This window comes from Ananas comosus, linkage group 12 (genome assembly GCF_001540865.1).
Source record: "Ananas comosus cultivar F153 linkage group 12, ASM154086v1, whole genome shotgun sequence".
NCBI classification, from domain to species: domain Eukaryota; kingdom Viridiplantae; phylum Streptophyta; class Magnoliopsida; order Poales; family Bromeliaceae; genus Ananas; species Ananas comosus.
This window is the reverse complement of record NC_033632.1, coordinates 7556194-7569477: the sequence shown is the minus strand read 5'-3', so window position 1 is coordinate 7569477 and position 13284 is coordinate 7556194. Positions and strand designations below refer to the sequence as shown.

The 13284-nt window shown below is 38.9% G+C and overlaps 1 protein-coding gene across 1 annotated transcript in view; it reads right to left on the bottom strand.

Annotated features, from left to right (window-relative positions):
- Positions 1-10509, bottom strand: part of LOC109717958 — a 34403-nt gene extending 23894 nt beyond the window's left edge. The window contains exons 1-2 of the mRNA XM_020243926.1: positions 10504-10509; positions 9873-10186 (exon numbers count right to left, since the gene is read on the bottom strand). Coding sequence (XP_020099515.1) covers positions 9873-10186; positions 10504-10509 — 320 coding nt within the window. The remainder of the gene's footprint in view (positions 1-9872; positions 10187-10503) is intronic.

Sequence of the window (13284 nt, the reverse complement as noted above, 5' to 3'; positions counted from 1 at the left end):
GTATCCTTTACTCTGGTTATAGATGTTAGAACTTTATCCGCTCTGATATCATTAGTTGTCTTTTACCCGGATTGTTCTATCTCTTGCTTTATTTCCGCTGTTGTTGTAGACGCCTTATATGTGTAGACATATAGCGGGTCTGGGCACGCTACCGAGAGGGCCTCCGCCGGTCGCGGGGCGTGACACATGTGGTAAATGCTAAGTAGATGCATATAAATAATGCTAGATAAATTAAAGAATGCATAATTAGCATCGTGAGAATGTGCTAGATATATATGCATGTAAACTAGATGATAACTCTAGAAGTGTAGAGTTGATTGACATGAGAACAATAGAATACTCGATTAGACAATTAGGATGTCAACTAGATCGAGTGGCACCTAACCTAGTGTTAAAGAACATAGGTTAAACGAGTAAACCTAGAGTCGAACAAGTCTAGGTGTGTGGCATCGAACCTAGTGTTAGTAAACATAGGTCGAACAAGTGAACCTAGAGATTGACATCTAGGCAGAGATGAGATGGAACCTAGCGGTGTTACCTAGGTTATGTATATGATAAACCTAGAGTGAAATTAAACCTAGGTTGTTGAGTATAGTGGTATTAGCCACTAGGATGTTCTAGGTCGACAGCATAGGGTTGGTTATAGACCCTCAACCTGTGGAAAGTGGATTCCAGAATCGCAGGACTTGAGATGACCCTGGTATCAAGGCTAGGGCGTGTGCGACGACTTCGCCGCCGAGGTTGATACCGAGGGAGGATTGGGGTCGATCACATGGAGATCATCGCCCGGGACTTGAACCATTGACGTGGCGTGTGTGACGACTTCGCCGCCGGATGGTTAAGCCAATTGAGGATCAGACCGCCAGGATCGACTGAAACCATTGCTGGGTAAGAACGATGCGTGCGCCGCCAGGTGGCTGAGTCGTGACTTGAACCATTGTTGGGTGAGGTGCGATACGTTCGCCGCCAGATGGTTATTTCATGACTTGAGTCCTCGCTGGGTAAGGGCGCCGTGTTCGCCGCCAGAATGGCTATGTCAAGTGACTCGAGCCGAGTTCAGCGTGTGCGACGACTTCACCACTAAGAGGCTGAGTTTAGAGGGCGGTAGGCTGATGAGCAGCCAGTGCGCGGACTATCCGCGGAGGATTGACTCGAAGCCGAGTCGGATGGTTAGCTTCGATAGGGTAGTGGAACCCTGATGAGCTAGAGTTAGCGGCTTGAGCTAGGGTAATAGAGACCTTAGAAGCCAGTTGGACTTGAGTTGAGAACCTAAGATAATAGAAGCCTTAGAGTGAATGATATGAGCTAAGAGTAGCCAAGTGTAGAATCAATTGATCTACTAGTTGTTGCATAGAGTTGCATGATTTTCATATCGCATATTGTGAGGTATGGCATGTATTTCAATTTGAATATATATCTGTTGTATATTGTTGAACTAACATGTTGCAGTGCCTCCTCGGACCTATTGGTCGAGCTTTTCCCATGGGTGGCCGTACCCACTGGGAACCATGGAGTTGGTTCTCACCCCACGTTGTTTTGGAATGTTACAGGTTCGCACGTGAGCGGCGCGGCAGCACGAGGTGAGGGCGTAGCTTCGTAGATAGCGCCCTACCCAAGAGACCGAGATAGCAGTACCCCGAGTCAGCAGGACCTAAGGGTTAGATTGGAATGACAACAACCAACTTGTATTAAATGTAATAATGTGATTGTATTTGGAAGTTAAGCAAATGTAAAAAAAAAATGTTATATGAAACGAATGCTTGTAATAGCAGTTAGTTTTATGTTATTGATACTTCCTTATGCAATCTTGATTGATATCAGTTCCTGGTTGGGACATTTGTCTATTGTATTGATTGCGACGCCTTGGACATACAGGGAAAACTCTGTCCGTTTGGCGGTCTGTTGACGGCGCCGCGACCCGGCCAAATAGGCGGACAGTCGCGGGGCGTGACAACGGGGCCATTAGGCGGCGCAAAACGAACTACACTTGTGTGGGTCCTAATTGAATTGAACAATGACACATAAAAGAATAATGTGGCCATCACTACTAGATAGTGTATGTTAGTTGGACTTGATTGGACATGCTTATTCATGATAGAATAGTCGTACTACATGTTAAACATCATGTTAAATTGGAGGCATAGTAGCTTAGTAGATTATACTTGCTTAATAATCATGTTATTTCTTTGATTATGCTCACATACTACTTATGCCTCGACCCTTAATAGTCGCTGTCGCTCCACAATCCAGTATCTTCAATAGCCGCTGTCGCCACATCCCGCTGCTGCTTTCATTTCCCGTGGTTGCAGCACTACTGCTGTCGCTTCTCCACAGCTACAGTTTCTTCATCTTAGATCCTTTGCCCAACCATCATTATCATCATCCCAATTGAGTTTCTAGTAACTCTTGTTAATACCAGCTATAGAACTATTCTTATTTTTTTTATGGTTTGAGTAGTTCTATTTGCATGCATTTGAATTAGAGGCTTTCTTCAAGATTTCATTCTGGCTGGTTGCAACTTTACCACTTGGATATGTCAAAGGACGCATAAATGAGTGGAAGTAAAGTCACTGCCACTCGTAGTGAACCAAAGATGGTTAGTTTAGTGACAGATAGTCCCTCTTTTCAGATTAGTCCAATAAAACTCGATGGCCACAATTATCTCTCTTGGTCTCAAACCTGTTTGTTGTTTATCAAGGCCCAGGGCCTTCAAGGCTATATAACAGGTAGAAAGAAGAGGCCAGCAGACAAAAATCCTCTTTTAAATCAATGGGAGTCAGAGAACTCTCTTGTTATGTCGTGGCTTCCTAATTCTATATAATCATCAATTGGCCGTGGTTACTTGTTCTTTGATTCTGCTTACAAGATCTGGACAGCTGCTACTCAAACATACTCTAAAGTCGGCAATGATGCTCATGTTATGAAATTAGGAAGAAAATACATGAGACTAAGCAAGGGGAAATGACCATGGCGTAGTGCTTTGCAGGACTCCTTAGTTTATGGCAAGAGCTAGAATACTACCATGATTTTCATGTCGAATGTCCGAAAAATGCGGTCAAGTTCCAGAAATTGATGGAAAATGAGAGAATCTATGATTTTTTAGCAGGCCTTCAACCTGAGTTTGATCCAATCAAGGTTCAAGTGCTTGGAAGAGACCCTTTCCCATCACTATGGTAGGCGTAGGCATATGTACAACAAAAAGAGAGCAGAAGGAATGTGATGGTCAATCAAATTACTTTCGATAAATCAACATCACTTGCAAACCTTTCTTTGAGTGTAAAAGAAAATCAGAGCAAAGGAGGTGATCAGGGAGTGGTTGCAAACAATCAGCTCATGTGCAATCATTGTGGGAAGACAAGACATACTTGGGAGACATGCTGGAAACTTCATAGGTGGCCTACCAGAGGACAAGGAAAAGGTGGATCAGAAAGAGGATATGGAAGGAGGCAGGCATATCAAATCCAAATTGATGGAGCCTTATTCGCAGAGGGAATTCCATTAGGATCTAACAACTTCTCTCAAGAAAATCTCCAAACAATCCGAGATTGATGTCCAAACTTGATTCTAGCTCTAGTTCTTCTACTACTGCAAATGCTTCTATCTCTAATTTTACACTATCAGGTATATCCATTAGTGCTTTCTATTCAATTAGGAATAATTCTTCTCCTTGGATCATTGATTTTGGTGCTTATGATCATATGACGTGTGTGTCAAATCATTTTTTATCATATTTTCCTTCTTCAGACAAAGAAAAAGTTCGTATTGCTAATGGTTCATTTTCTTGTTTCTGGCGAATGATCTTCAGTTCTACATGTTCCTAGTTTTCCTAACAATCTTTTATCTATTAGTGTTATAACTAAGAATCTTAATTATAAAGTCACTTTCTTCCGTCTCATGGTGTTTTTTAGGATCTAGAGACGAGAAGAACGATTGGCTTTGGTAAAGTGCATAACGGGCTTTATCACCTAGAGGAAGGGTCAAAAAAATTATTTGGGCATCATATTCTGCTCATCAGACGGAAGTGATGTCGACTTGTCAAGAGATATTCCAGCGACACCTTCGACTTGGTCATCCTTCTTTTCAAATAATGGAGAAAATGTTTCCCTAGTTGTTTCAGAAGTGTAATCCTGAACTTCTTCCATGTGATGCTTGTGAGCTTCAAAGCATACACGTATTACTTATTCAATTAGTAATAATAAAAGCAATTCCCCTTTTGAAATTGTTCATTCAGATGTGTGGGGTCCTACTAGAGTGCCTTCTATTTCTTGATATAGATGGTTTGTTACTTCCATTGATGATTACAGTCGTACAACTTGAGTGCATCTAATGCACAACAATAATGAATTGTTTTCTTGTTTTAAGATAGTAGAGAACCAATTTAGTACTAGAATCAAAATTTTTCGATCTAATAATAGAAAAAGAGTATACTGAGAATGTGTTTCAAAACCACCTACATGATCTTTGGAATTTTAGATCAAAGTAGTTGTGTTAACACCCCAGCACAAAATGGAGCATCGGAGAGGAAAAATTGACATCTACTTGAGGTTGCTCGCTCGTTGCTATATTTCATCAATGTATCAAAGAGTTATTATGGTGATGCTATTTTGTCGGCAGCATATTTGATTAATCGAATGCCACAGTGGGCAATCAACTTCGAAACCCCTCTTAAAAAATTGTTGTGTACTACCTATTACACAGTTCCTCCGAAGGTGTTTGGGTGTATTTTTTTGTGCACGGTCACCGTAGAAAGAATAATAAACTTGATCCTTGGGCTATGAAATGCATTTTTATTGGGTACTCTGCTACACAAAAGAGGCAAAAATGCTATCACCCATCTACAAAGAAGATGTTTATCATAATGGATGTAACATTTAAGAAGCGTGAGGCATACTATTCACATCCATCTTTTGAGGGGAGAGTCAATCTGAGAAAGAATAGATAAATGAAGGTATGACCGATATGCCAAGATGGATTTCCACACTAAAGTTCCAACAAGTTGAAGAGGAGAGAGAGAGATGATGAGTCTCAGCAAGTTGAAGAGAAGAACGAGAAAGATAATGCAGATGAGGAATTGCAACAGCTGCAAGAATTGTAAGACAATAAAAGGGACAGAACTAAATAGAGTTGAGAGGGAGAAAGTACAACAACATGCTGAGGAGATAAATGAGACGAATGTTGGTGAATGGCAAGCATACACACGGAAGAGGAGAAACAAAGCCATCTTGCATTCTCCATCTAGCCAAGAGTTATCTCAACCTCAAAACCACTGTAAGTCTCTCACAAACGTGAATTCTATCAACTCTATTCTTGATAACCTCAATGTTCTTATTGCTCTTAGAAAAGGTGTTAGAAATCGTTCTAAATATCCAATCTCTAATTTTATTTTAGATGCTTCACTGTCTCCTTCGTATAAGAGTCATTTTGTCGTCCTTGTCTTCTGTTTATGTTCCGCAAAGTTGGAAAGAGGCAATTGTAGATTCCAAATTGAAAAAGGCGATGCTTGAGAAAATGAAGGCTTTGACAAAAAATGGAACTTAGGAGATTGTCAACATACTTGCTGAAAAAAAAAAAAGTAGGTTGAAAATGGGTTTTTCTAGTAAAATTTAAAGCCAACGGATCAATTGAGAGATACAAAGCCAGACTTGTTGCAAAAAGATTTACGCAAACTAATGGAATTGATTATCACGAAACCTTTGCTCCTGTGGCAAAACTAAACTCCATTCGCATTCTCTTGTCATGTGCTGCCAACTTAGGTTGGGGCTCGAAATAATTTGATGTGAAGAATGCGTTCTTGCATGGTAACCTAAAGAAGAGGTGTATATAGAGCTTCCTTCGTGTTTCTCCTTAGAAAAAAATAGTAGGAAAAGTGTGCAAGTTAAAGAAAGCTTAATACGGCTTGAAACAATCACTGAGAGCTTGGTTTAACAGACTTAGCAAGGCATTTGCAGAGTTTGGGTATAAACAACGCAATGCATATCACACTATGTTCGTAAAAGGAGGTAATGGTAATATTACTATCCTAATCATTGATGTTGATGACATAGTGGTAACTAAAAATAATTCATAGGAGATAACCAAGCTTAGAAATTATCTAGCAAAAAGTTTTGAAATAAAAGACCTAGGAAAGTTGTGATACTTTCTTGGTATTGAAGTGGCAAGATCAGACAAGGGTATATTCATATCACAACGAAAATATGTTTTGGATCTACTCCAAAAAACAAGTATGCTTGGATGTCGACTAATAAACTCACCAATTGAGGCAAATCATCACTTGAAAGCTGAGGTAGGAGATGTGGTTGATAAGGAGAGATATCAAAGGCTGGCTGGAAAATTGATTTATCTGTCTCACACTCGGCCATATATTGCATATGCTATGGGTGTAGTGAGTGTTGATCCTAGAAAATCACACTTGGAAGCAGTTTATCATATTTTTGAGGTACCTAAAATCAGCTCCGAGAAGAGGACTTCTATTCCTAAACCACGGCCACCTGAAAATTAAGGCATCCACTAATGCAGACTAGGCAGGCTCTCCAGATGATCAGAGATCTACATCAGGTTTTTGCACACTTGTAGGAGGTAACATAGTCACTTGGAGAAGCAAAAAGGAAGCAGTTGTTGCCAGATCAAGTGTAGAGGCAGAATATAGGGCCATGGCACAAGGCACTTGCGAGTTACTAGGATTAAAAAAATTATATAGGAGTTAGGACTACAGAATGCTACACCACTAATGTTGTATTGTGACAACAAAGGGGCTAGTAATATTGCACATAATCCAATACAACCTGACAGGACAAAACACGTTGAAGTTGATACGAATTTCATTAACGAAATGCTAGACAAAGGCGTCATTTGCATTCCATTTGTTGAGTCACAGAATCAACTGGCAAATATTCTAACTAAAAGATTGAGGACTATTTCATTCAATTTTATTGCATACAAGACGAGCATGAGAAATATCTATGCACCATTTTGAGGGGGAGTGTTAACTACTACAATAATTTTACTCTTTTCAGGGTCTTTTATGCAAAATGTCATATATATAGGTTTAGGGTTATGGAAAAGGGTGCCCTAATACCTTTTCTCATCTCTCTATATACCATCAAAATCAATTGTGGAATTGGAAATGTAATAAATGTCTTGATACTACTTTACTTATGTTGACATCAGTCGTGGTTTGGACATACGGATATTTTGTGGTTTAGTCTAGTTAGATGGCTGTTGACCATGCCTTATGTTGAGGTGTTGTGGAATTTTTTGATATTTGGTTTAGTTCTTAGTACTCTACTTTTTCCACTATCATGATTATCCAATACAAGTTTAGTTGTTGTTTGCTTTTGTTTGTGCTTTACATTCCAAAATCATGCACTGATGGGAAAGATGTTATCCACAAAGGCGGAGCCAAAAAAGAAATACAAGGTGGGCACAATGGTATGATAATTTAGTTAGATTAATGAAATAACAGTACTAAACTAAAGTATTAATATTTTTAAAAAAGATAAGATAATCAATAAAAAGGAATTGAGATAAAATAAAGGAAGGTGCATCTAATGCATGCATGCACTGGGTGTAGGGACTAATTTTTTTAAATTTGGGCCAATAAGGGATGGGCACGTGCCCACCCAAGCCCAACCCTGAAACAACTCCATTGAAGCAGAGAATAACAAAATAAGCAAGTTCAAGTAACATAAGTACAGCAGAGAATAGGTTAAACCAAAGATAATATCTCACCTGCAACAATAGAGAAAAAGAATGCATAAATTGTCTCTCTCCATATGATATTACCACCTAGTCTTTGAACTTATCACTTAAACAATTTAGTCCTCGAACCTTTTCATATATTTCATTTCCCTATCTGGCCACAAAAAAATTGTTAAAAATTATTTGTTCCTCTAAAATAACCTGTTAATCTTGTTTTAAGTCCACTGAAACAAGAAAGTTATTTAACAGGATAACACTTCACATGGTGATTTCAGAGGAAAGATTTACAACTTTTTTACAAACAAAAATGTAAAGGCAATACATGAGAAAGTTCAGGGAGTAAAGAGTCTAAGAGAAAAGTTTAGAGAATAAGTTGCAATATTTGGATAGCATCAGGACCACATAAATTTTACCAAATTCTCACTGTTAGATCATTGATTCCCAATTGCACATATATAGGATTGTGGATGAAGCAATGATTGTTAATGTTACTTATCACATCAGGTTTTTGTTGAGGGAAAGGACATCTAAAGACTAGTGTAAGCTTTAGGAGATAGGCATGTATATCGGGGTTTACTAGTTTAGTAGTTTCCGTTACGTAAAAACAAAATACGGGTGTTTCTTAGGGGTGTATATTGGGGTTTACTAATTTAGTAATTTCCGTTACGTAAAAACAAAATACGGATGTTTCTTACTCTTAAATTCTATAATATGAGACTAAAGTTACACCTAGTCAATCACCAACAGAAACCATCACCAAACTAATGAGGATGGATATGTAAATCACATTACTCCATTCAACTCTATTTAAAGAATTCTTGGTAAGATAAAATACTACCTTATTTCTTTCCGTATTTCACTAATGTCGACTCTCGTAACCCCCTCCCTCTCAAAGAACTTCTAATTAGTGAAATAAGTCCTTATCGAAGCGTTATATGGTCTAAAATGAGCAAGTTCCAACCATTTCTACTGATATTTCACATAACTAATCCTTCAAATTTACTACATCTAACATGTTGCATGCATGCAATCCTTCCTTATTCTATGATTCTATCTTCTTTGGTAACCTGCTCATATACCAGGATCACCTCAAGGTCTCGAAAATTCTCACTTTAGCAACAATCAGTTATTGCAACAGATAATATAACTGCAACAAACAAAACACAGATCTTAATGCTAAAAATTTCCTTTAATTTCTGGATCTCTAAGGAAGTCTAAATCCTTGAGGTATGCACTTTGCCACTTTGAGGCTAAAGACCCTGCTAATGACTTCGCGTTCCTTAAAAATAGATTAAAAAGCCATATACTTCTACATCACAAAGAAAAATGAAATTACCATGTATTTTTCTTCCAAAGCTCATTTCTTGTTTGATCCATTAGTTGTGGAGAAAATGAGAAGGTATTCCTATAAACATAACTCTAACTATAGTCCTACGGTTCCTTTCCAAATCAACTCAAACAAAACTCTCAGCTTCCACACCTCCTATTAAGGATTATATCTTTCAACAGTTCAAAGTTACTAATTTAGGGTACAAATGTACGGAGCTGCTAGCTTCCAACTAAATCAGTAGGTTCATTGACGGTAGCACAAAGATTGGCGAGAAAATAAAAATTCTAGTGTTTTTGGAGAGAACTTAAAATAAAAAAATAAAAAATAAAAAGAATATTACAGTGCAGAAAATGAAAAGGAAAAAATGTATGAAACTTACCTGAACTATGACCCATTTTGACTCGACTATCCAACATTCAAGAATTTTGATTTTGCTGCCTAATTTTTCAACTCATTTGATTTGAGCTTTTTGATAACACTTTCTCTTCAAAAGTTAGGTGTAAGTTTATACTTTATTTCAATAGACTTAATTAGAAAGCATAGGAATTAGGTAACTGCATTCTCATTAAAGGGGTGCAAATCTTGTAAGAAGAACTACCAAACAACTTAAATCAAACAAATTGAAAGATGTGATGAGGTACCAAAACCAAAATTCTTAAAGATTACGCCGTCTGATCAGAGCGGAGGATTATAGTTCGTATCTTAGTTCAGATAAGGTCCATACTTTTTCAAAAAAGAGAAAAAATTCTGAAGTACAGTGTAGTGTAGTAAAGTGTAATTAAGCACTCAAGCACTCAAAATAAAAAAACTTATCGCCTGCAAGGCTGTGGAAAAGGGTTTGAACCTTTCCTTGGAGGAAGGAGCGCGGCCAGTAGCGGCAGCGGCAGCAGCGGCGGCGGAGGAAGGGGGCGGGAGCGGCTGCTGGAGGTGGTATGCAGCAGCGGCAGCGAGGGCGGCAGGGGGAAGGGGCGGGGGATTGTGGTAGGCTGGCTCTGGTGGGGGCGGCGGGTAGGAGGCGGCAGCGGCGACGGCGGCGGCAGTCTGACGCATCTGCTCGAACAGGAGGTTGTCGTCCTCGTCGTCGTCATCGTCGTCATCGCAGTCTGTCTCCCGAGTAGGGGGAGGAGGAGGAGGAGGAGGAGGAGGAGNAAAAGATAGCTGTAAATTTTCCTAGAATTACTCTATTTGTAAAAAAATTTTTGTAATTTTACATTTCTTATTTCATTTAAACAGTTATTTTATAAAAATTTCAGTATTGTTTAGAAATAAAAGTATTTCATTCAAAACTACGGTGTTTACGAGTTGCCGAATAGTTGCGGTGGTCTCATGAAACCGGGGAACCAACTATCACTTTTAAAAGCGATAGACGGTTACCGCTTTAAGACCTTGGGAGTATCCCAATGGTCCTATATAGGGAGAAGACAGTCCCAGGAAGTTTGGTCCAATATGACACGAAAGATCCAGCCAGGCCGAACCATCATGGATGCTATATTATTCGTGCTATGCATCGACTCGACCCATTATCATGCCAGGCTGGGTGGCCCACGAGTTACTGGCCCGTTTTACACCTCTATGTGTAACACCCTTCCTACCTAATTAAGTCTACAGGAAGTATCATAAAAAAAAAGATGGTAAATCATTAATCTTTGGCTAATTTGCATAAAAAATCCACAAGTTTTGAGTTTTTGCAAACCTGAACTGTCTTTTTCAATTTTTAATAAACTGACCAAATACCCTTATACCTTTTTCTCTCTTCTTCTTTTTTTTTTCTCTCGTTCTTTTTTTCTCCCTCCGAAGAAGGCGGCGGAGGCCGAGGCCGAGGCGGAAATGGCCAGCCTCGCCTTTGCCTCTTGCGCCCTTGCCTTCGCCCGCGCACCCCTCGCCCTTCTCGCCTCTGACCCCGCCAAGGCCGCACTGCAACCCCTCTTTTTTTTTCCCCTCCGACCCTCCTCCACCGCCTTCGTAGCCCTCCGCGACGATAGCGAGGATGGTATCGCGTCCTCTTCCTCCGCCTTCGCCCTCCACCTCCACTGCAGCAGATTTTCTACTCGCCAAACAAACCTGCCGTCCCCACCACCGCCGCCTGCAACGAAGAGGAAGTGCTTCTCGGACACCGGCAAGGGAGGGGAAAAAAATAATTATACTTTGGTGAGAGCGGTGGCTGCGATAGAGGGCAAGGGAGTGATAATGATCAAAAAAATTATAGATAGAAAAAAATAAGAATAATAAAAAAATAAAATAAAAAAATATTTTTACCCTATAGGAAAGATTAAAAATTATAGAAGAAGAAAGAAAAAAATAAAATTGCACTGTTAAAATAAAGTTACACTGTTTTAAAAATTTTTGCACTGTTTTAAATAAAAATTACACTCTTTGAGATAGAAATTACATTCTTTGGGATAAAAAATTACACTCTATAGGCAAAAGTTGCATTCTTTGGGTGAAATTTACACAATTTTCCTTTCTCTTCTTCTTCCTCATCCCTCCCTTCACTTTCTCGTCCTCTTCCTCCTCCTTCCTTTTCAGCTCACCGTCGCTGCCGCCACCATCGTACGACCACCGGGCGTAGTGAATTAATTAGCTAGTGTAATCTAATTAATTTTTCCACAAACGCACTTCTTGTTCATGTCCGTACATGCATATATATAATGCATTAGTTTGGTCAAAGTCAACCATGTTAATTAGACTCGGCCTAAAAAGCAGTGTCTGACTTGGTCAACGCATTGACCCAATCAGTGTTGCTCCGTATTCGGTTTCTAGCCCAATTGTGTGTTAGAATAACCTGCATCAACTAGATAATATTTTCCATCAGAACTATAAAACTATTGTTTAAGGCGTCTTATAGTATCTTTGCATCTGGTGCTGAACCCTCCCAACCAGCCCTTATATAAACAAAACGAAGATTAAAATCATATGCAACCATAACATTTTGCGATATGTTTGTTTTTTATTACGATATGGTTTTTACAAGTTCATGGCAATTGATATAGGAACATGAGTTCCATCAGTAGCACTAATACAATCCTACATTTGGCAAAAAAATTAATAAAGTCAATTGGAATATTACAAATTTATTTATTAATAAACTAAATTAAAGTAGTGAGCAATTCACATTATCTCAAAATAAGAATAAAACTTATTGCTCCATCCGATACTCGATGGAGGGATAGCCAATGGTCGTTGAATTAAATCTTCAACTCGCTGGATATTATCAATAGTACCAAGCATTTTGTGCTACCGAGTTTTCCACCGTTAGATTTAATCCTTTGACTATTTTCACCCATTAGATTATACTATTCAACCAACAATTTACTCAACCCCAGGGGGCCACATTATCCTAACTATACATTCCTTCATCCAAGGGCCAAAACCTAATAGCACCATTAGCTTGGTGCTATTGGTAGTATTTCAGCCTAGTTATATATATATATTATCGATAGTACCAAGCATTTGCTACTATTGAGTTTTCTACTGTTAGATCTACCCTTTGATCATTTCCACCCGTTAGATTATACTATTAAACCAACCACCCACTCAACCCTAGAGGACTACTATCAATTTAATCGGGGACCACTATCATCCTAACCGCACACCCTTTAATCTAACGGCCGAAAACTCAATAGTACCAAGGGCTTGGTACTATTGATAGTATAGTAGCATAATTCTATATATGTCACGCCCCGGGGTCCCTTTTCAGTTTAAAACAAAGCGGAAAAGCGTCTGAATTTTTTTTTTGAAACCCTGACCCCAGAGTATGCCAGATCCGCCACAAATACAGGGAATCCACTGTTCACACGGACAGAGTCTCCGTTGTATTTGCACGGCGTCGCACAAGTACAAGAAATCATCCAGGCACAACCACAACAAATGAACATACAAATAACAAACAGATATATATTCATACACCATTCACCACAGATTCATATTTATAAATTCGATATTTAAATATCAATCCACATCTATCAGTTAAAATGTTTCCAACCACAGAAACAGGTTTTGAAATACTAAGATGCAAAATCCACAGAAAATCTTTTGAAAACTGTTCCCGACACAGGAACTTTTATCTTTTTAAAACGCTACCACGAGGGGTAGAAAACCTTTTATTTTACAAAATTCACAAACCATTTTATTACATTCATGAAAACCCATATTTTCAAATGTAATAAAAATACTGAACCATATAAACACTCTAAGCTATAAATCAACAGAAATAAAAGGGGTAAGAGCTAAAACGAACAACCTGGGTCGCGAAGATC